The sequence below is a fragment of the Pangasianodon hypophthalmus genome, chromosome 13 (assembly GCF_027358585.1).
Source record: "Pangasianodon hypophthalmus isolate fPanHyp1 chromosome 13, fPanHyp1.pri, whole genome shotgun sequence".
Classification (NCBI taxonomy): domain Eukaryota; kingdom Metazoa; phylum Chordata; class Actinopteri; order Siluriformes; family Pangasiidae; genus Pangasianodon; species Pangasianodon hypophthalmus.
This window is the reverse complement of record NC_069722.1, coordinates 17,465,448-17,490,243: the sequence shown is the minus strand read 5'-3', so window position 1 is coordinate 17,490,243 and position 24,796 is coordinate 17,465,448. Positions and strand designations below refer to the sequence as shown.

Below are 24,796 nucleotides of genomic sequence, written 5' to 3'. Positions count from 1 at the left end.
CCCCATACAGCATAAACCCAACCCAAACCAAAAAAAATAAAAAAAATTTACAGGTCTAGGTTGAAGGTATAATTTTCGTTAATGACAATTCAAATTTCAGAGAATGCATTCAGAAAGTATCCAGACCCCTTAATTTTTTTCACATTTTGTTATGTTGCAGTCTTATGCTAAAATTCTTTAAACATATTTTTCACATTTATCTACACTCCATACCCCATAATGACAAAGCAAAAACATTGGCATAAGTATTCTAAGACTCTACAGTGACACTTGAAATTTAGATCTGGTTCATCCCATTTGTCTGGATTGTTTGTGATATGCTTCTACACTTTGATTGGAATCCAACAGTGGCAAATTCAATTGATTGGGCAAGACTTAGAAAGGCACACACCTGTCTATATAAGGTCTAACAGCACAGAGACAGGATTGTGTCGAGGCACAGATCTGAGGAAGGCTACAACAAATTTCTGCTTCTTTGAAGGATCACAAGAGCACAGTGGCCTCCATAATTCTTAAATGGAAGAGGTTTGGAGCAATCAGGTCTCTTCCTAGCATTGGCTGCCCAGCCAAACTGAGCAATTGGGTAGAAGGGCCTTGGTAAGAGAAGTGACCAAGAACCCAATGGTCACTCTGGTTGAGCTCTAGAGATCATGTGTGGAGATGGGAGAAACTTGCAGAAGGTCAACCATCAATGCAACACTCTATTGATCTGGGTTTTATGGCAGAGTGGCCAGACAGAAACTTCTCCTCAGTGCAAGACACACAAAAGCCCTTTTGGAATTTAACTATGACTGTGAGAAACAGGATTCTCTGGTCTGGTGAAACGAAGATTGAACTGGTTGACCTCATTCCAATTGAGTGGTCCAGCCAGGGCCCCGACTTGAACCCAATTGAACGTCTCTGAAGAAACCTGACAATCTGCAGAGAAGAATGGCAGAAAATCCCCAAATCCAGGTGTGTATAGCTTGTCGCATCATACCCAAAAAGACCTGCTGCCAAAGGTGCTTCAACTAAAAACTGAGTTAGGGTTAGGATACTTATGCCAGTGTGATATTTCAGTTTTTTCTTTTTAATAAATTTGCAAAGTTATAAATATAATATATATGTATATATTTTAATCTATATGTATATATATAATCTGGTTTTTGCTTTGTCATTATGGGGTATGGAGTGTAGATTCATGTGAAAAAATAATAATTTAAAGCATTTTAGCATAAGGCTTCAACATAAAATATGAAAAAAAAAATTAAGGGTTCAGAATGCTTTCTGAATATACTGTATTATGTTCCATTTAAGGAAGTAATGTTCAACAAGTGGTTTTCTGTGGGTATAGGTGAATGATCCTAGTCTGTCTATAGTTGACAATTGCAAACTTAGCATTCTGAAACAATTAACATGCACACTGACATAAACATACTGATATATATTTACTAATAATATGTCGATCTTTCAGCTAATGCTGATTACAGATGTTTAGCAAGTTTCATTTTGAGGAAGTAATTATGTTCAACATGTGGTAAACTATGGTTATGGCTGAAATATTCTAAATAGACTGCAGACTCAGCATTCTGAAGCAATTAGCATACACACACACCATTCTGAATCCATTTGCACACATGCACTCACAATTAAAATAATTTAAAATAAAAAAATTTCTCTTATCGGTCAGAATAAAGAAATGTGTACATACCCCCAAACGTTTTCCCTTCTTCAGATGTGGAATACCATTGATTCTCTTAGTGCTCAACTATGGCCACTTGTCCAGACGCACTGAAAAAGCCAAGATTTACTTTGGAAATCTACTGGAAAATTTTTAAGCATGATGAGGTTCAGTATTGTTGATTACTGACCGCTTGCACTTTCAGTGAGAAAGGGATCTGTGTGCTTTTCACCGTGTGTGTACCTGGTCATATCCACTGGACCAGCGCTACTGAGACTTTTTTGTAGATGATGTAACTTTGACTGCATTATTAGGATGGATTTCTTTTCACCAAACCCTTACAGGTATAAATGAAGAAGCAGTACATCTCCATAACACACATACCACATAAGTGCAACAAATTTCTCCAAGAGCCAGGTTTCACTGTGATGTTCTATTACTAATTTTGGCGACTGCGCATCTGATGATAAACCAACTGACACGATCTATAAACATAATTTCAGCAGATTGCTGAGTTATTCTGAAATTTGGAGACAAAAGGAAATGAAAGAAATAAAAGTAATTTTACACAATCTCTTCTGAGGTCTTTTTTGCTAATCTCACCTTCTCCCAAGAATCTGCCCTTCCAGCTTATAAATTTTCCTGCGTATCAACTTAGGACCATTGGTAAACAGTATGGCTTGTGAATTCAGACCCAAGTTTTACAACTCAACGGCTACCACTGACAGCGATACAGCCCGTTAAGGGTTTGAAGATGATGAAAACATGAGTGAAACCCTTGGAAAAAGAAATCCGATCTCTCTACCACCAGGAGACGGGAGAACCTCTGGACAGAATAATCTATGAAGATCTGAAACACAGCTGTAAAGGATGCATGATTGATTAGCAGAGTCAGCTCCAGCACCCGTGTTTGTTTGATCCTGGTGTGTACTGTCTACACTGTTCTACAGTTTTGATGAGCCTGTGCCTATGATAGCTTCAGATTCCTGTTCTTGGCTGGCAGGAGTTGAACCCAGTGTGGTCTTCTGCTGTTGTAGCACATCCATCTCAAGGTTTGATGTTTTGTGCATGCTGAGATGCTTTTCTGTTCAACATGGTTGTAAAGAGTGGGTTGCCGTAAGTTACTATATACTTCCTGGCAGCTCGAGCCACCTGGCCATTTTCCTCTGCCCTCTCTTATCAACAAGGCGTTTCCACCCGCAGAACTGTCACTCACTCAATGTTTTTTGTTTATTGCACTAGAGACTATTGTGTGTTAAATTCTCAGGAGATCAGCAGTTTATGAAATACTCAAACCAACCCTTCGGGTAAAAATATTCATGCCTTGATCAAAGTCACAGAGATCACACTTTTTCTTCATTCTGATGTTTGATGTGAACATTAACGGAAGCTTTTGACCTGTATCTACATAATCCATGACAGTTGTCTTTCAGATCTTCTATCACTGCACGGATGATATCAGTTTCATCATTCATTGATAGATAGGTCAGGGTTCTTTTTGCTAGGGTTTCACAGATGTTTTCACCATCTTCAATCCCTGAACAGACCCCCTCACCATGAGTGGTAGCAACTGAGTTGAAAAACGTGGGTCAGAATTCACAAGACATACTGTATTCCAATGGTTATAAGTTGATATGTAGGAAAATTTATAAGTCGTAAGGGATATGTCTAGGAAGAAAGTGGGGTTTCTGGTCAAGACTGAAAGAGTAGCAAAAAGTGACCTCAGAAAAGATTGTGTAGACTTACTTTTATTTTGTTCATTTCTTTGTTTTACTCCAACGTTCGGAAGAATTCATCAATCTGCTGAAAGTATGTTTGTAGATTGTGCCAGCTGGTTTGTTCGTACCTCACCTCGCAATTCTGTTTATCATCAGATGCACAGATGCCAGTATTAGTAATAGAACATTGTAGTGAAATCTGTTGTGATCATGTGGTATGTTGTAGAGATGTACGGCTTCTCCATTTACACTTGTAGGAGTCCGGTGAAAAGAAATCTGTTCTAATAATGCGTAGATAGTTAGGTATGTAGATAGCTAATAATATAGCTAACCTATCAAGATATCAAGTAGGCCTGGCTAGAGTACAATAGAAAAAGCTAACATTACTAGGTAACATTAGCTGGCTAATTATCTAATATAATTTATAATGTTAAATTTTTGATTGTTAGCAAATTTTTTGGGTGGATAAATTATACGCAAACCTACTAAGCAACCCATTTATTCTGTCAAAAAGTGGCAAAGTGGCTCAGCAACAAATTCTTAAGCCCTTTTATTTCTCTGTTCTAATCTGGTTTTTGAGGTGAGGTGTTGAGATCTTAAGGCACAAAGGCCAGGGCAGTCACAGGTACAGTTTGCTGAGTTGTTTAAAAATATTCTGGCCAAACTTACAATCACATCCTGTAAGCTATTTTTAGCATAGCCATTATGCAGCAAAATGTATCTGTGACAGTTCCATGCTTTGTGTCTAAAGATCTCAGTACCTCATCAAAAAACATTCTTTTTTAGAATCAAACTTAGCCAGGACCTAAGTTTGATTCTCATACATTTGAGGTTATAAGTTTAAATAGACCTAGGCTAAAGGCATTCAATCTCAGTTTTTCACAACTCTGCACATTTCATGTTACCATACATTTCTCTTGGCAAGTCAGTTAGACCAGCTACTGTGTTCTCATTTTTAAACAATCAGTTAGAGACAAATTTATTTCAGCTTTAATTCACTATGTCAGAATTCCAGTGGGTCAATATACACCAAGTTGATTGTCTCTTTAAACAGTGTGGAAGATTCCAGAAATTGATACAATGTCTTTTAAAAGCTACTAATTTGCCAGTTGTCATAATTAGAAGTTGTCATAATGCAAACACATTTGTGGCTGTAAAAGGACCTACCTTTAGACATGGTGCCCTTTTGCCCTTGATACCATGGGAAAATCCAAGCAACTCGGCCAAGACCTCAGAAACAATCTTGGAATTTGATGGACTCCTTAGGAGGAGGAACATCCACCATTAAGCTAGCCCTTCTTCGCCTTGGCCTGAAAAGAAGGAGGCCCCTATTCTAAGACTGGCGTAAAACAGCCCAAATAAAGTTTGCAAGTGATCTGGTAAGATGGAACAAAAATGAACTGTTTTCAATTTGTATGAAAGAACAAGGCTGAGGCTTTTAATCTGAAGAACACCATCCCACCTGTGAAGCATGGGAGTGGTAGCATGATGTCGTGGGAGTGTGATGGCATCATGAGGAAGGAGGATTACCTAGACATATTGTAGCAAAACCTCAACACATCAACCAGAACTGATTTAGAACTTGGTTGCAACTGGGTCTTCCAAGAAGACAGTGATCCTAAACATATCTCCAATGTTGAAACAAAATGGCTTAAAGATAACAAAGTGAAAGTATCGGCATGGCCATCAAAAACCCTGTCCTGAATTCCATAGAAAGTTTTGTGGACTGAACTGAAAAAGGAGGCCCCCAAACCTGAGTTACACCAGTTCTGTCAGGAGGAACAAGCAAAAATTCTGACAAAGCATTTGATTCAAGTTCAAGCAATTGAAATACAATTTCAGCAAAAACTAACAGTGTACGTAAACTTTTGATCCACTGAAAATCTGATATAGTAAATAAAAGCTGAAATAAATCTGTCTCTTAGCTGTGATTTTGAAATCATCTCTTACAGAAATAAAGTAGATATCCTAATTGACTTAACACAGGAAATGTATGGAGGCATGAAATGTGTGAAAATTTAGTTTGAATGACTTTAGCGTAGGTATTTGTTAACTTTTGGCCTCAACTGTATGTATAATTGTACAACATACTGATTCTGATCCTACTTGGTCCAACTGTATTTGTAAATATTTTGACTCTTGTTGCAAATGTTTTTTTATTAGATGTGTACCTGACTATTACAAGGACGTATGTAAATCGGAAATACTGCGGATTGGCAGTTAATTACCAAAAAACTCCCTAATGCTTGGGGATTTCTAATAGGGCAACAAAAAAGCATTCTTCTCACCCTTCTTCTTCTCTCTTCTTCAGGAGTTTGCAGGTATACAAATTTTAATACTTGTTGCTGGTGGTTTCACTGGATGCAGCACTGTGTCTAGACATATGGTGCCGAAACACCGATGACATTTTAGTGTAAACTTATGACATTGTGTGACATCTGTGGCTTGCATTGAAATGATTGCACCAATCGGCACTAATCAGCCAACAGTCATACTCCACTGGGGCAGTGGGGCAAGGCTGGCGTAACTGTCTACTGTATGCCTTTCTGCCTCTGCAGTCCTGCTTGGCCTGGCATGGTGAAACAGCGGGCAGTGCTACCGCCTCACAGCTCCAGGGTCCCTCTTCAATCCTGAGCTTAGGTTACTGTCTGTGCATAGTTTCTGTGCATGTTGTCTCCATGTCCGTGTGGATTTCCTCCAGGTTCTCTGGTTTCTCCACCTCTCAAAAACATGGAAGTATGTGGAATGGCTAGGATAAATTGCCCCTAGGTGTGAATGAGTGTTTGAATATGTTTGTGTGCATGATGACCTTCAATGGACTGGTGTGCCAGCCATTGTGTATTCCCACATGAGACCTAGTAATCTCAGGACAGGCTCTGGATTCAAGTCCAGTCAAGGGGGTTTTTACTGTCATTCTTATATGTATTGTATAAATTGGAATGTAATATTGTTTCTCCAGGACCATGGTGCAGCACATAGTAATACGGTAGTATAGTGCATAAGACTACATAAAGTGCAAATACACAACAGTGTGAGATGAGTACAGGTTAATAAATACACAGAACAATAAATACACAGGATAGTACACGTTAACTATAGAGGACAACAGAACAGTTTTGTGTGGGAAAACTAGTGCAACATTTGTCTGTAAACTAGTGTGTAGTGTAGCAGCAATATTAACGAAGGTAGCAGCAAAAAGAGTCTCATAAATAGCAAAGTGTCTAGTGCAGCATTGTAACGTGCAGGTGTGCAGTGGTGTTACCAGATTCAGACTGGGTTAGGGGTTTGACAAGACCAGGTGAGCGTTGGAAGGTACCACTGTGTTGAGTATTCTGATTGCCTCTGGGATGAAGTCTGGTGGTGGTTGCATGGATCCTCTGGTACCTTCTTCCAGATGGCAGGAGGGTAAAGAGTCCATGAGAGGGGTGGGAGGGGTCATCCACAATGCTGGTGGCCTTACAGATGCAGCGGTTGTTGTAGGAGGCATTGATGGTGGGTAGAGAGACCCTAATGATCTTTTCAGCTGTTTGACCAGTTTGTTGTAGGGTCTTGACTGCCAAAACTGTGCAGTCTCGATACCAAACGGTGAGACGGCTGGTCAGGATGCTCTGACCAGCCATCTCACTGTTTGGTATCGAAGATGGTGAGGATGGGAGTGGGAAAACATTTGCTCGCTTCAATCTCCTTGGGAAATGAAGATGCTGCTGGGCCTTCTTTAATAGGCAGATCCTATGGAGAGTCTTCTGCATGTGCACAGAAAGAAACTTGGTGCTGTTTTGCAACTCTCTCCAAAGTTGCACCTTGCTCCCTTCAGAATGGTTGTGAGAAGTTGCATGTCACTCCAAGAGTCCAGATCCACTGGCACAGGTAACCTGGTTGAGGTAGCCAAATCTCTGTTCTAAGAACCTGGTGTGAGATAGGCTTGTGAGATATAACAATTTATATCTCTACACAATTTTACACTGCCATAATATCCCATAGGTGTTTACTCTGATTATATTATCTTATTATCTTACTGGACCTTTCAATTTTGCTTAGGAGCTCTGCAGTTAACATAAATTTGTCCAAGTTATCAATCATGCAAAAAGAACAGTCTTTTTCTCCCTAATAAAATGTGAAATGAATCAATCGACATGAATCTGGAAAAATTTGTGCTGCTTTGAACGCTCTGATATTAACTGACACCTCCTGGAATCCCCTCGTACATGCTTTCACCTGCTCTTGACTGGACTTGCAGTGTACTCTTGTTTTGTGTCAAGGTAAATGAGCTCGTTAATATGAAATAAAATCTATGAATACAGTTCCCTCCAAAAGTATTGGAATGACAAGGCCAGTTCTATTGTTTTTGCTATACACTGAAGACATTTGGGTTTGAGATTAAAAGATGAATATAATACGAAAGATCAGAATTTCAGTTTTCATTTCTTCATATTTACATCTAGACGTGTTAAACAGCTTGGAAAATGGCACCTTTTGTTTGGACCCACCCATTTTTCAAATGATCAAAAATATTGGAATATGTGACTGACAGGTGTTTCTTGTTGCCCAGGTATGCCCTGCAAGATTGATTGTTTAAACAATTAATAGCTCTGAATGTCTACTCATGAAGACCAGAGATCTGTCTATGGAAGAAAAGCAAGCCATTTTGAAGAAATACAGAAATGAGCCACAAAAGTTCTGGAACCAAGATTAACCTCTACCAAAGTGATGAAAAGGCCTGAGTGTGGAGAAAGAAAGGATTTGCTAATGTTCCGAAACATATGAGCTCAGCGGTCAAGCACGGTGGAATAGTGTCATGGCTTGGGCTTGCATTCCATTCTGGAATGGGCTCACTAATCTTTATTGATGATGTAACTCATGATAGTAGCAACAGAATGAATTCAGAAGTCTATAGAAACATTTACAGAGAAATGCATCCAGTCTAATTGGGAGGAACTTCATCATGCAGCATGACAATGACTCAAAACACTGCCAACACAACAAAGGACTTTATTGGGGGAAAAAAGTGAAAGGTTTTAGATTGGCCAAGTCAATCACTGTTCCAGAAGCAGTTATGCAAACCCAAGCCATGACCCTACCTCCACCTTGTTTGACCAATGAGCTTGTATATTTTGTGGCTCATCTCTGAATTTGCAAATTCCAATCTGGGCTTCTGATTCTTGCTGCTGATGAATGGTTTGCATCTTGTGGCATGGCCTCTATATTTCTGCTCTTGAAGTCTTCTTTGAATGGAGGATTGTGATATCTTCACCCCTGCCCTGTGGAAGTAGTAGGTGATGTCACTGACTGTTGTTTTTGAGTTTTTATTCACAGCACTAGCTATGTTTCTGTCATCAACTGCTCTTGTTTTCCTTGGCTGACCTGTTTGACGTCTGGTAGTTAGTGCACCAGTTGTTTCTTTCTGTTTTAGGACATTCCAAATTATTGTATTGGCTGTGCCCAATGCTTGTACAATAGCTCTTATCAATGTTCCTCTTTTTCTCTGCTTCAAAATGGCTTGCTTTTCTCCCATTGGCAGATCTCTGGTCTTCATAGGTGAAACCCAAGGCTCAAACCAAGAGTAGACATTCAGAGCTATTAATTGTTGAAACACTCAATCTAACAGAGCACACCTGGGCAACAAGAAAAACCTGTCAGTCACATGTTCCAAAATTTCTGATCACTTAAAAATGGGTGAGTTTTAACCAACGGTTCCATGCTGTAAGTAGTTTAACACAGCTAGATGTAAGTGTCAGGAAATAAAATCTGAAAGAATGAGATTAATCATCTCATATTCATCTTTTGATCTCAAACATAAATGTCTACAGTGTATACCAAAAACAAAAGAATTAACCTTGCCATTCCAATACTTTCAGAGGGGACTGTATATAATCAGTGCATTTTAGTTTACTTGCACTTTCTATAGTGTTAAGGCCCAACCACTGCTGTGTGAATAGATAAAACTTAGTCCAATTTTCATTTGGTAAAATTGATTACAGGACTGGTTGTTTTGGAGGCTTCATGCATGCAGCACTCCATCTTATGTTCTTGTTCATGCTAATGTTTCTATGAAATTATCATCAGACATGCAGTAATGATGTTTGGGTTTGCATGCAAATTTCTTTTATTCTTTTTAGATATATCCAGTTTTGGTGAACTTCTCTATATAGTTGTCTTGAAATATTACCAGTACAGACTGAGTTAAGCTTTATGTTTTTTAGAGAGCTGTGTATAAATCTTTGTCAACATTTTACCATGTTAAAAATATTTTTAATGTCTATACAAAAATGAATGTAGTTTGTCCCCAAGGACCAATAAACAGACATTTTCAAGACTTGTTTGTTTACCACAGCCTATGGTTTTAGCCAAGAAACTGTTTGTATATTCACCCCTCTTCTCTCTCTTTCTCTCTCTCTCTCTCTCTCTCTCTCTCTCACACACCTTAGTCTGAGATGCTGCTGCAGCATCAATCTAACCCCTGCATTGTGAACAAAGCTAAGAAAACTCCTCTGGACCTCGCGTGTGAGTTTGGCCGGCTCAAGGTAAAAGGCACCTTAAATTATCAAATTATCAAAAGCCGCTAACCAGCTTTTAAGCATTTATTCATTATATTGGTTGTTGGTATTTGATTTCTGTAAACCAGATATTTAATTAGCTCATTATATTGGAGCTTTTTATCTCTCCTGTCTCATTCTGATGCATAAACTTTTTTTTTTTTTTTGCTGAAGCAGTCAAAACTCCCAATCCTAACATGTCAATTGTATGTTTTCCCTTTTGAAATGGTCCTTCACAGTACTCTGTTAAAATTCTTTTGTTATGTTCCAATCTACGTCAGACTGTAATGTATGGTGGTTGTTTTGTTGAGCATGCATAACACTGAAGTATCAGTGACAACCAAAATACTGGTATGTGTCTGATCATAGCTGTACAGACACAGACCAGTGTTTTGTGTAATGCTCCTGATGATGTCTACATGGCAAATGGCTCTACCTTGTCTTATCATCTTTGACTAAAAGATTTGCTTTCTTTTTGTCTCTGCTTGTACAGTACTGTGCAAAAGTCTTAGGCACATGCAAAGAAATGCTGTAGAGCAAAGATTCCTTCAAAAATAATGAAACTAAATGTTTCTACATTAAAATAATACTATAAAGAGCAGTGAACAGTAATAAATGAAACAAAGACAATATTTGGTGTGATGATCCTCATGTACAATTTGTGCAGTTTTATAAGGAAATTAGCTGATAAGTTTTAATGAGCATCTTGCAGAACCAGCCACAGTTCTTCTGGAGACTTTGACCGTCACACTTGCTTCTTTTTTTGCAGCAAAACCAAGCAGCTTTTATTTTTTTTTTTTTGTCTGAAAAGTGGTCTCTTATGTAATATGCTGCTTTCTTTACTGACATACAAACATTTTTCTGTAACATTTAATTTTGTGCAAAACTAGTTATAATTCTAAAATGTTTTTGTACTGAATCAATAATGTAGAAGTCATAAAATAAAAATCTATAACAACGTTTGTACTAAAAAAATAGGGTGCCTAAGACTTGTCAGAATTAAGTAGAAGGACGTTAATAAACATCCAGTGTCTAATGTCCTTTACACATTCCTCAACATTATCAAGCTAGTCTCTGTCATCTGGCTTTGCTGAAACTTTGATGAAACTGTGTTTCATCAGCATAACAGTGGAAGCTAATATGTTCACAAATAATTTTGCCCAGAGATAGCATATATAAAGAAAAGAGCATTGGGCCTAAAACAGAGCCTTGCGGAACACCAAACTTTACCATAGTATGCGTAGAGAGGTCACCATTTACATCTACAAACTGATAACAATCAGTCGAATAAGACCTGAGCCAGGAGAAGGCAGTTCCCTGAATGCCTACAATATTTTTTAGTCTATCAAGGTGAATAGCATGATCAATGGTATCAAAAGCTGCACTAGGGTCAAGCAACACAAGCAAGGAGACACAACCCTGATCAGAGGCCAGTAGTAGGTCATTTATCACTTTAACCAGCGCTGTCTCTGTGCTACGATGAGGCATAAATCCTGACTGATACATTTCATGAATGTTATTAAATTCCTGTGTAGGTATGAGCATAACTGCTGGCTACAGATTTTTCTGGGATCTTGGAGATAAAGGGGAGGTTTGATATTTGCCAATAGTTGGATAATTGACAGGGGTTGAGGTCAAGATTTTTTTAATCAGGGGTTTGGTAACTGCTAGTTTAAAAGATTTAGGTACATAGCCAGTGCTAAGGGAAGAATTGATTATTTTTAGAAGACATTTGATTGCTTCTGGAATTATCTGTTTGAGGAAACACATGGGTAAGGAATCTAGTATACAGGTTGATGAGGAAATTTATGAAATTAGTTCTACATTCTAATCGTTGATCTGACATCTTTATATTATTATCTACAGGGTTAGTTATCAAATTGTCTGGTTTTAAATTAATAGTTTGAATTTTTTTTGCCTGATATTTTCAATTTTACCATTGAAAAAATTCATGAGGTCATCACTGCTATATAATGATTGTGTGCATGTTTCTATTGTGGTCTTTTTCCTAGTCAATTTTGCTACAGTATTAAATAAGAATCTAGGATTAATTTTGTTATCTTCAATTAGGGTAGAGAGATACATTAATCTAGTAGCACTAAGAGCTTTCCTATAGCTCAGAAGGCTCTCCTTCCATGCTGATGGTAATACAACCAATTTAGTTTGATGCCATTTACGTTCTAATTTTCGAGTGGTTTAAGTGGTTTGTTTCGAGTGGTGCGTCTGTGATTTGTTATACCAGGTTGCTAGCTTTTTTTCTCTAATTATTTTTCTTTTAAGTGGAGCTACCTTATCAAGCGTGTAGCGGAATGTTGATTCTAAGCATTCAGTTGCCTGGTCAAGTTCTTCGGGATCAGACGGTGATCCAATCATGGTTGGTAACTCTGAGATTACTGGTAAAACTCTGTGCAGTTGCTGTCATGAATATACGTTTGACATGGTAACGTGGCACGGTGCATATATAATGATTAAGACACATTTTAAATGAGACGAGATAATGATCTGAGATAGCTTCAGACTGCAGAAATGTGACTATATTTTCTATATTTAACCTGAATGTTAGTATTAAATCGAGAGTGTGACTACCACTCTGAATGTATTACGTTCTGATTAACCCCTACTGAATCTAGAATGGACACAACTACTGTTTTCACAGGGTCTTCTAGGTTATCAAAATGAATATTAAAGTCACCAACAATTAATGTTTTGTCTAAAGAAACAACCAGGTTTGAGATGAAATCCGCAAATTCACGAAGGAATTCAGAATATGGCCCTGGGGGTTTGTAAATAATAATTAGCAGAATCGTCTGGGTAGACTTACTTTTTGTGGCTACGTATGTTATGTTGGTATAAAGAACTTAAAATGCGTTGAATTTATGACTAGGTTTTTGTGTGATGCCTAGATTACCATTATAAATAACTGCGACACCTCTTCCTCTGCCAGTTAGATGGTTCTGATGTATATAACTGTAACTGGGTGGACTAGCTTCACTTAATGCTACATACTCATTTGGTTTAATCCATGTCTCTGTTAAACACAGTACATTAAACTCCTGATCAGTAATAGTTTCATTAAGCGCTTGGTGCCATTTACTTTCCAATTTTCGAGTGGTCTGTTTTAAGGTGCGCATGTGATCATTATACCAGGGTGCTAGTTTTTTCTCTCTGATTATTTTTCTTTTAAGTGGAACTACATTATCTAGAGTCCAGCAGAACGTTGACTCTAAGCATGCAGTCGCCTGATCAAGCCCTATAGGGCAGACAGTGATCCAATCACAGTTGATAACTTTGACGTGAATGTACTTTTGATACAGGAGCGTGGCAAGTTTATATTATGACTAAGACACATCTAAATGAGATGAGATAATGGTCTCATCATTATTATCAATGATTCTATATTTCATTTGAATGTTAGTGTTGGATCAAGAGTGTGACCACTTTTATGAATGGGTCCTATTACATTCTCAGACTGCTTTTCTCAGAGGGTTTTCTGGATTATCAAAATGAATATTAAAGTCTCCATTACTTAATGCTTTGTCTAATGAAACATCCGGGTTTGAGATGAAATCCGCAAATTCAGAAAGTTATATCAGGTTTTCTGTATCAGACACAAGAGTGTGGTTGGGCAGATCGAAAGTAGTTTGATTCCACATGAAAACACATCACCGACCACTTCCACAAGTGATCTGAGTGGTCATATCATGAGACCCATTTTCACCCTGTCCAGAATTGTATTTAGGGCTGTTCACTTGTGGTTCGATGACCAGAGATGGACCACTAAGTCCACTAAGTCCTGACTCTGGCTGCTCCCTCACCTGTTCCCACATACACTATTTCTACCTAAAAGTGCAAAATATAAGGCAGCGTCAATGCAAATAAATAAATTTAACACCCACAAACCAGATGTGAATTGCCAGATGGCAGGGGGGTGGGTTTTCCCTGCCTCTGCTTTTGATATCCCTGCCTCTGGTCATTCATTTTTATCCCCAGTTTTGCACAGAAATTGCGATATAGGATGTGTATAACTATGGTAAGAAACAGGGTTAACCAATCGGGACTGGGCATTTTTCCTGTTTCTGTTTGAAATGCAGCTAGCTACACTCTGAGCAGAGGGATATAGAGGTGACAGACTGTGAAATATTGGGGTTTTACTGCAGGAGGAAAAGGGTACATCTGGTTTTAAAAGATAAAATATCATTTTCCCATATTCCCATAACATTTCCAAGTTATTTTAATCATTTTCAGTGGAACTGTCATAAAGGCATGTTATATCAGCATTATTAATATGACAAGATTGGTTGATGGTAGATTGTGACTTACATAATTAAGTAATAACTTTGCGCCATCACCACTCCTACTGCTGTATGGCAGCCACACAAAATGTGTATCACATTTGTCAGTTAAATTGTACAGATTACACAGTAATTTTTATTTTGTATCATTCCTATTGAAATTAATACCTGGCTATTATACACCACTGCTACTGAATGGAATGAATAAGTGGACATTATAGTACATTTCAATTGCAGCATCTCTGCTTTGAATGGCAATATTAATCAAGTTACACTATTTGTCACTGTCAGCTATTTTTAACAGCCAAGGGTGCAGACTGTAAATAGCATTAACATCAACATTCACTAGCTAAGGAACATTAAATGACTAGATGAATATTTTATTATAACATACTTACTGTTGTTGATATTTGGGCAGTCTACAGTGTGTTTTGTTTTGTTTTTATGCTCGTCCTTGAGACTAGGCAACATTTATTAAGTCAGCACAAAGCATTGCGGTGGTCACTTCTCTTCTCACCAGACTGATTTTGTCTTGCATTCCAGAATTTCTTTCAGCCTTGCAGCCTAGGCTAGTGAAAAGTAAAAACTACATGCAACCTGTCCTGGACCAAGATGGATCCAGATGTTATGGATTTGTCAGGATAGATGGCTGATAGTCAAATTTGTTCCATATCTGTGGTGAAATGTTTGAAACTGCAATGCCTCCTAGGCCTGATAATTATTGAATTGAGTCATAAAAGTAAAAACGGTTATTTTATGTAGTTTAAGCTTACAGTTTGGGAATTGGAGACTGTGCATTTGATTTGCTGTGTTTAATATTCAATTCAATTTTATTTGTATAGCACTTTTAACAATGGGCATTGTTACAAATCAGCTTTACAGAAATATACAGAAGTCAACATTTGAAGTGGATCAAAAAAGTTCATCAAAGTTGTCCTAAGACAAGAACGGGTATTGTTCAAAATTGATGTATGACATACATGTCTGCTATTAATCAATGTTGTCATCAATGGAATTTCATGCCTCGTCTCTTTTGATGGTGCCCAGTCATGATTGTTTGTCACAAGGTGTGAAGTGGCTTGTCACACATTCGTGAAGACAAGAGTGCACCAAAAAAAGTGTTGGTTGTTCAGTACTTCTGTGATTCACCTGAAGTCACAATGGACTGGAAATGCCTCTTAAACATTATTGCCTGCAGTGCAGTACTGTACTGTACTGTAGTCACTCTGTGTGGAGCATCAGAGAGCCAGAGCTTGAAGCAGGACCCAAAACAGGAAAGAAAGCTTTTTCCAGTTCAACAAAACAAGATGTTATTGCACATGTTACAGCAGATCAAAAATCTGAGTTTATACTGTAAAACAAACATGAATTGCATGGTTTAACAAATGCGACAAACAAGTCATAAACAAGAAACAACAAATGTTGTGGTATCCAGCAATGGTGTTCGCAACTCCACACGTGTTCCTGGTTCCTGCTTGCACTCTTGACTGTAGCTGCTCCCAAATGTGTTCAAGTTGGGTGACCGGCCATTCCATCCTTGAGATGCCCTCCTCCTCCAAGAATTCCAAGAATTCAGTCACCAGCCTTGCTCGATGTGGGCGGGCGTTGTCATCCATAAGCATGAAATCTGGCCACATTGCACCAGCATATGGTCCTACAGCTCATCTCAGGATTTCATCCCTATACCTTTGGCCTGTCAGGCTGCCATTTTCGATGATGACAAGCTCTGTCCGTCCACCCATGGAGATGCCTCCCCAAACCATGACCGATGATCCGCCAAACCTGTCATGCTGTACAACATTTTGTGCAAATTTCTCTCCCCAGGGCGACCCCAGACCCTCCTACGCCTGTCTAGGAAGTTCACACAGAACCAGGACTCATCTGTCAAGAGCACTGCACCCCACTCATTCAGTGTCCATCTGCGGTGTTCTGTGGCCCACTGCAGACGTGCCAGTTTGTGTGCTCTGGAAAGAGCACCCTCACAGCTGGTCTTCTGGCTCTCAAGCCAACTTCATGAAGTCATCTCCTCACAGTCCGAGTGGACACTTGCACCCTGTTGCCTCCTGAAGGTCATTTCGCAGGCTGACTGCAGACATGAAATGATTTCTGACATGCAGGGTCAAGTATCGGTCTTGATTTGGTGTTGTGACCCGTTGTCTGCCTCCACCATGCCTTCTACTCACACTACCAGACCTTCTGAACCTGTTCCAGGCTCTGGAAATGACACTTTGAGACGTTCCCACTGCGTCTGCAACTTCACGCTGAGTTATGCCTTCTTGCAGCATCCCAATGGAACTTAATTTTAATTTTTATTTAACTTTATTTTCTATATAGCACCTGATCACAACAGAAGTCATTTAAGGTTACCTTTCCTATAGAGCAGGTCTATACCTTGTTCGATTATTAAAGAAACTAAATAGCTTTATGTCAATTATCTTATTTACACGACAGCACGTCATTTCTGTCTCTACATGTTCGCATGTTTACAATTCTCCTCTGCTCTGTATCGCGCGCAGTGGAGTTCTGCCCCGATGCACGCTCACACAAACACACACAGACACGTGCGTGCAAACAGGTGAGCAGTACACTCCCACCAGCAGACAGAGAGCGTCTGAGAATATGTCGCATCAACCACCCGAAATATCTGCGTTTTTTTAAACGCTCCCAGGTTGGTGAAGTTGGCAACACTTGCTCTCCGAGTAGCAGCCAGAGTAGCTCTCCTGCTGATAGTCAAAGTACAGAAAAGAGCCTAAATGCTGCATGCCCAGCCACTGACAAGCAGCAAAAGTCCAGTAACAACCGGGTGACAGGTTTTGACTGTGTCCGTCTGTACAACCCCCCCACCCCCCCAATTCTGTCCATCCGTCGCCCCGCCAATCCCCACCTCGTCCAACCCCCCAACAGAGCAAAACTGTTCATATCAATTGCAGTCCAATGCCATCTTCATGGTTTTTAAGTACAATCTCTATCTTTAGGCTGTCCGTGTGGGGCCATCCTCAGCAGCAGCAAGCGATTACGAAATGATGAGAAATCCAACCAGAAGTAGGGCATCTGGATGGACCAGGCAGGCCCGGAGAACAGAAGGGGTCAGGATCACTGGTATCACAGTAGCATGTGTAGCTTGACGGAGGGAGAGAGAGAGAGAGAGAGAGAGAGAGAGAGAGACAGAGGGAGAGGGAGAGAGAGAGATTGTTAGGTATGCTAGTTGTCACGTAATGGTTAAGGACAATGTACATTGTGTGCAGGCAGGGACTCCGGCAAAACTAGATATGACAGCATAACTAAAAGGGAAAGCTGAAAGACGTCGATAGCATCCAAACGTCCCAGCTCGCCACAACACTCTAAAGCTGTGAAGCCTCTAGATCTGCTCCTTTCCCTAAGAAAAAAATTCACAGAAGGCCTGACTAAACAAATATATTTTCAGCCAAGACTTAAACTCTGAGACTGTGTCTGAGTCCTGAACACTATTTGGAGGTTGTTCCATAACTGTGGGGCTTTGTAAGTGAAAGATCTGCCCCCTGTTGTAGCCTTCACTATTCTAGGTACCAACAAATAGTCTGCACCTTTTGATAGATGTAGGTGTGGCAGATCATAAAAGACCAAAAGTTCACTCAGGTACTGTGGCGTGAGACCATTTAGTGCTTTATAGGTCAATAGTAGTATTTTATAATCAATACAAAATTTGACTGGGAGCCAATGCAGTGTGGATAAGGTAAGGGTGATGTCATATCTTATGGTTCTAGTAAGAACTCTGGCTGCCGCATTCTGGACTAACTGCAGCTTGTTTAAACAACTCCTGGAACATCCAGACAGTAAAGAATTACAAATAATCCAATTTATGTCCATTTTATGATCCGCCATGCCTATTTCGATCAAAAGGTGCAGGCTATTTGTTGGTACCTTGAATAGTGAAGGCTACAACTGGGGGTAGAGCTTTCTCTTACAAAGCCCCACAGTTATGGAACATTAGTGTTTGGGGCTCAGACACAGTCTCAGTACTTAAGCCTAAGCTGAAAACCTATTTGTTTAGTCAAGCCTTTTGGGAATAGTTTTTTCTTACTTAAAGGAGCAGGTCTGGGGGGTTCACAAGCATAGAGTGTTGTGGTGAACTGGGATATTTGGATGCTGTCACACTCCCACTCTCACGCATTCACTCAGGTTTGTTGATGGTGGAGTGGCTGGCCATGTCTGTGTTACCTTCTGGCTCACCCTTTTAGTTATGCTGTCACACCTAGTCTTACCGGAGTCCCTGCTTGCACCCTGCATGCAAAGTACATTGTCCTTAACCATTACGGGACAAAAGCTTACCTAACAATCTCTCCCTCTCTCTCTCTCTCTGTTGAGCTACACATGCTACTCCTGAGATACCAGTGATCCTGACCCCTTCTGCCCTCCGGACCTGCCTGATCCATGCTGATGCCCTGCTTTTGGTTGAAGTTCTCATCGGTTGAGTTCACTCACTGCTGCTGGGTGTGGCCCCACATGGATGGCCTGAAGATCATTGAGATTGCTGGGGAAGGTGCCACTTTGAGGCCATGGAGATGGCTTGGAGATCTCATATGGGGTGTTGTACTGTGATGGCTTGGGACTGCAATTGCTGTGGGGGCTTTGGGGCTGCAGTTGCTGCAGGCGGTTCTGTACTCAAGTCTCCATCATTGAACAGTGGATAGGTTCAACAAACTGGACTTCATGCGAAAACTGTAATGAATTTGCTTGTTTAAAGTTCTTGCATTCCTGAAACACTTACTGCAGTGAAGCCTGTCCTGTGCCATAGTTTTATAGGCTTTGGATGCTTTGGAATGCTTTCCATTACTTTTCTCTTGAGCCGCTCTCTTTCTGCCAACACCCCCACCCCCACCCCCACTCTCTCTCTCTCTCTCTCTCTCTTTTTCTGTCTATTTGCCTTTGTATTTCTTTCTCTTGGTCCCATGCTTCCATCTCTAGGTTGTCCAGCTGTTGTTGAGCAGTAACATGATTACAGCTTTACTGGAGGGAGACAGTGGGGACACTATAGATACTGCCTTCAACACTCCTCTCCACCTCGCAGCTCGCAATGGACATAAGGACATCATTCGGTCAGCCTACCCTCTTATTGTCCTATGTCTGTCTGTGTGTGTTTGTGTGCAGATGTATGGTATTAAGTGTGGCTTGTCTAGATGGACAAAATACAGGTTATTTGGCCTGATAGCTCATGAATGAGCACAAACAGAACAAAAGCGCAGTAACTCTATCTCTTTCTTCTTCAGGATTTTGCTGAAAGTAGGAATCAACATCAACAGAGTCACCAAAGCAGGTACTGCTCTCCATGAAGCTGCTCTCTATGGGAAGACAGAGGTAGTACGGCTGCTGTTGGATGTAAGTCTCTTATGGTGTCAGTCAGCCATATTTCTGAAAGGTTAGACTTCTATATGCATTATGTGAGGTCACAGAAGTGGCCCAATTTTTTTCTCATATGTGACATAGATGTGTTTTTATGATGATGTGAACAGCAAAAATTGCCCTATTCTGAGTTAACTCTCTTTACCAGAGGCCAAAAGGAATTTTGTTCTGTTTCCACTGGCTCAGACACACTTAACTTGGCTGCATAACTCCCAAAATCCACAATTCTAGACCTTGGGGCTACCAATTTTTCATTGATGGCCAGGTTCTGGTGAGGCTGGTAGCATGCCCTGCATGTCACTAAGTGCTGCTTCCTGAGGGGCTTCACACGAAAGAGCCAGGTATAGCTAGTGATGCCTAACCGGTCATTCTGCTCATCGTTTTTGACGTTGCTCATGTGCAGGTACCAGAATAGTGCCTCAAATCTGTAGCCTGCCATGAAGCAGGTTGGGAATGGAAAATTATGGAACTTATCCATTCTCCACAAAGCTCAAACTCTTGATGGCCTCATTGGTTTTTGGTAGGCCAGAGTACATGACTAAGCCCATGAATTTGCATATCTTCAGGCTAGTTACAGGACTCCATGGTGTCTACATGCCCTTCTTCTGCTTGTACTTTGCATACAGGTTTGTTTTGTTGCAGGGACTCTTGATTGTGGCTTTATCAAAAAAATAACTGGAACAGTTCAAGAGAAGTGTGCTGCTGGTGGCTATCAAGCTGTACTCCAGGAGTGTGGGCATGAGAAAAGTGATGTATGAGAGGCACACCATCCTCATTAATATTGTGCCACCTGTCCTGTTCAGGTTGTATTGCAGGCAGAGGAGCACTGACTTGAAAAATGCTAATAGTAAATGCTAAATTGGCTATTATATTTATATACAAACCGGCACTCGACCACGCCCCCGCTTCCACACATGCCACATGTGAAAATGAATTTACATACTACCTGCAAAATACACTGCCATGTTAATTGCAAAATGCAGTGCCATACTACATGCAAAGGAAAAAAATATATATATATATATATATATATATATATATATATATATATGTATGTATGTATATATATATGTATATGTATATATATATATATATATATATATATATATATATATATATATATATATATATATATATATACTATATTACCAAAAGTATTCGGTCACCTGCCTTGACTCACATATGAACTTAAGTGCCATCCCATTCCTAACCCATAGGGTTCAATATGATGTCGGTCCACCTTTTGCAGCTATTACAGCTTCAACTCTTCTGGGAAGGCTGTCCACAAGGTTGAGGAGTGTGTTTATAGGAATTTTTGACCATTCTTCCAAAAGCGTATTGGTGAGGTCACACACTGATGTTGGTCGAGAAGGCCTGGCTCTCAGTCTCCGCTCTAATTCATCCCAAAGGTGTTCTACTGGGTTCAGGTCAGGACTCTGTGCAGGCCAGTCAAGTTCCTCCACACCAGACTCTGTCATCCATGTCTTTATGGACCTTGCTTTGTGCATTGGTGCACAGTCATGTTGGAAGAGGAAGGAGCCCGCTCCAAACTGTTCCCACAAGGTTGGGAGCATGGAACTGTCCAAAATGTTTTGGTATCCTGAAGCATTCAAAGTTCCTTTCACTGGAACTAAGGGGCCAAGCCCAACTCCTGAAAAACAACCCCACACCATAATTCCTCCTCCACCAAATTTCACACTCAGCCCAATGCAGTCCGAAATGTACCGTTCTCCTGGCAACCTCCAAACCCAGACTCGTCCATCAGATTGCCAGATGGAAAAGCGTGATTCATCACTCCAGAGAACGCGTCTCCACTGCTCTAGAGTCCAGTGGCGGCGTGCTTTACACCACTGCATCTGACGCTTTGCATTGCACTTGGTGATGTGTGGCTTGGATGCAGCTGCTTGGCCATGGAAACCCATTCCATGAAGCTCTCTGTGTACTGTACTTGGGCTAATCTGAAGGTCACATGAAGTTTGGAGCTCTGTAGCAATTGACTGTGAAGAAAGTCGATGACCTCTTTGCACTATGCGCTTCAGCATCCGCTGACCCCTCTCCGTCAGTTTACGTGGCCTACCACTTCGTGGCTGAGTTGCTGTTGTTCCTAAACTCTTCCATTTTGTTATGATAAAGCTGACAGTTGACTGTGGAATATTTAGGAGCAAGGAAATTTCACGACTGGATTTGTTGCACAGGTGGCATTTTATGACAGTTCCACACTGGAATTCACTGAGCTCCTGAGAGCAGCCCATTCTTTCACAAATGTTTGTAAAAACAGTCTGCATGCCTAAGTGCTTGATTTTATACACCTGTGGCCAGGCCAAGTGATTAGGACACCTGATTCTGATCATTTGGATGGGTGACCGATTACTTTTGGTAATGTAGTGTATATATATATATATATATATATATATATATATATATATATATATATATATATATATATATATACACTAAATGAATGAATTTATGAATTTACATAAAATGAATTTATGTTCTAACTGCAGAAAGATATTTCCACACTACAGGGAAGAACTGAAACTAGAAAGCAACATAGCTTACGTACATTTCAAGCACCGGGTTCAGTCCTTCCTGGAATGCTTGCTCCTCAGCTGAATCCACGCTATCTTTTTCCTAAAAACCCTCTTCCAAACTCTTCCAAAGCCTCCGACAAATTCAGGCTTTTTCGGGAGCACGCTAATAAATTGCGCACTGAGCGAAAACCAAGAGAAAACGAGCTATAAGAGAAAGCAAATGCTGCAGGGACTAAAACATGCCAAAACTTACTCTATCAACTATTGGAAGAGGACAACCATGCTTGAACAGCCATTAAGGTTGCTTGCACAACAAACATGTCTGGCGCCACAAGTTGATTGTCTTGTACCTGTTGACTGACAGCATAGCCAAAGCTCCAGACCAGTGTGAAAAAGTGGGGGTGGGAGGTTTTACGCATTGTTATAGCTCTGTCTCTGAATGGTCAAACTTTGCAAGTGAGGTTTGAAATCTAAAAGTTTCTACAATTGGTCCATATGGGTGTCAATCAGGTAAGACCAATATATTAAAACTTATACCACAGTTTGAATTCTGAAGATGATATCTGTGACTAAATGGGGAACTTTTTTTTTTCTTCAATAATGCTGATGGACTCTGATGGTTCAATAACGCAGATGGAAATTGATGGTTTGTAAAACTGGGAACAAACTGGATTTTCATCTTTGTAGGTAATGTAAGGAAGTTAACATTTATAAAAGTCTGCTACTGGGTTTAAATGTTATAATTTTGTAGTGGCAGTTGTATACAGTGTTTTACAAGTGAAAAAGCTTCAGTTGTGCTGTCCGTTTTAGCTCTGAACCCGTGTTATTATGGAGAGGTGTGAATTGTTTGCCCAGCACGGGGCTCAAAACCCTCCCCTTTCCCATTGCCCTGCTCAGCAGCAGCTAAACGCAGAGTCACGATACTTCACACAAAGAAAGCCAACAGTGCCCTGACTAATCTTATCCCAGACTTGCAGCGATCAAGTAATTCATTTGTTTATACTGATTAAAAATGTCTGATAAGTCAATTTCCAGTATGCCGGTGGAATGGAATGGCAGTGTACTGCAAGAAAGGGTTAACTTGGAGTACGTAATGAGGAGTTTTCCTCAGAATTAACTACAAAATTAGCTGTACTTGAACAGTTGTGCATGTGGTACGGAGTTAGCAAAAAAAAAAAAAAAAAAAAAAGTCCAGTATTGTTGTGTAGTTTGGGCTAGCATCACTCCCATAGTGAGGAACACAAAGGGGATTATGGGTAATCTACATTCCCTATTTTTTTGTTGTTAGCCATGCTGCTATGGTAACATGCTGCGGTTGCAAACTAAACGGTTTACCTTCAGTCAGTGTCCAAGTTATAGTTGTTATACAGGTAACCTGAAACGATTAAAGGTATAACAAAAAGTGGCGACGAAGACATCTGAACTGACGCATGTCGCCCACGACAGAGGTTGCAGTGGCAGCCAGCTAATAGGGGAGGAGCGCTACTGTAAGGAACAAAACATAGGTTCTTTTGGTGTGCCTCTCACCTTTTAAAAGTGTTTATGACTGGTTATTTAAAGTTACTATTTTCAACTTGGAAAAAACGTGACCGTTATGGCAACTCTGTCTCATCAAGTCAATTTTGTCCAGCAGGTTTGTGTATTTTTATTATACTGTTTTTTTGTACTTTTTTGTAACAAACAACATTATAACAGCTTGTAATGCTGAACAAGTGAGACACTGAAACAAGAAGATGCATTGCAGAAGCAAAAGAGCTCCATGTTGCATACAGTATATGAACATAGACAATCTTGAGTACTCGACGAGTACTCGAGTAATTACTTCAAGTACTCGAGTAGACAAAATGACCAAAATGCCCATCGCTAATATAGAGCATTCTGACTACTTCGTTTGGCTAATGGAGTAAACAATGAGAAGATATTGCCCACTTTTTTGAGTGTACTAGCCCCAAAGACTTTTAACCTGTTTCGCAATCTACCAACAAAGTCGGGCAGTAAAACATTCAAAGAAATTGTGGACAAACCATTTTTCACCCAAGCCAATCTGCAGAAAGATTACAATTTCCCAGAGGCAACCAGGAAGAGGGTGAGTCTGTCACTATGTTTGGTGCAGTATTACACTGATGAACACTGTGAATTTAAGGATACTTTAAGCACATTAAGAGACAGGCTGTATGTGGATTAAGGAATGAGGCAGTGCAGAAGAAATTACTCACAGAAAGCAACTTGACTCTTGAAAAAGCCTTGAATATTAGAGTAACAATGCCCATGCACAAAGCCCATGTTCTCGCTGTGGTAAATCTGGCCACCTTGCATCTGCATGCTGGTGTAAAGATATGGACCATCAACTGTGGAAAAAATTGCCATGTAGTGCGGGCATGCAGAAATAAAAAGAGCTCAAAGACTGAAAATAAAAGAGACATTGTAAAGCACAAAAAGAAATGACATGCGCACAGTTAAGCAATTAAGTAATAAGAGAACTAGTGATTCTTGAGAGGAAGAATTGCCTGCTGCTGTAAATACTGTGTGGATAATGAGTGTGGATGAGAGCTCAGAAGGCTACTGGGCTAAACTCAAGTTGGAGGGACATTTTCACCAAATGTTTTTTGTGTATATACAAAAATATACATACACTATGCCACTTGTGTAATTTTATGAATTGTCCATGCTTCTGCTGGAA

The 24,796-nt window shown here is 40.0% G+C and overlaps 1 protein-coding gene across 22 annotated transcripts in view; it reads left to right on the top strand.

The window, feature by feature from the left end:
- The window catches only part of LOC113528038 (caskin-2), a 128,487-nt gene that overhangs the window by 71,978 nt on the left and 31,713 nt on the right, over positions 1–24,796 (top strand). For 20 of the 22 annotated variants that reach the window (XM_053239183.1, XM_053239187.1, XM_053239184.1 and 17 more), the window contains 3 exons: positions 9,804–9,899; positions 19,148–19,278; positions 19,450–19,558. In XM_053239183.1, the coding sequence (XP_053095158.1) occupies positions 9,804–9,899; positions 19,148–19,278; positions 19,450–19,558 (336 nt within the window). The remainder of the gene's footprint in view (positions 1–9,803; positions 9,900–19,147; positions 19,279–19,449; positions 19,559–24,796) is intronic. The other 2 variants (XM_053239180.1, XM_053239188.1) reach the window with 1 other exon arrangement.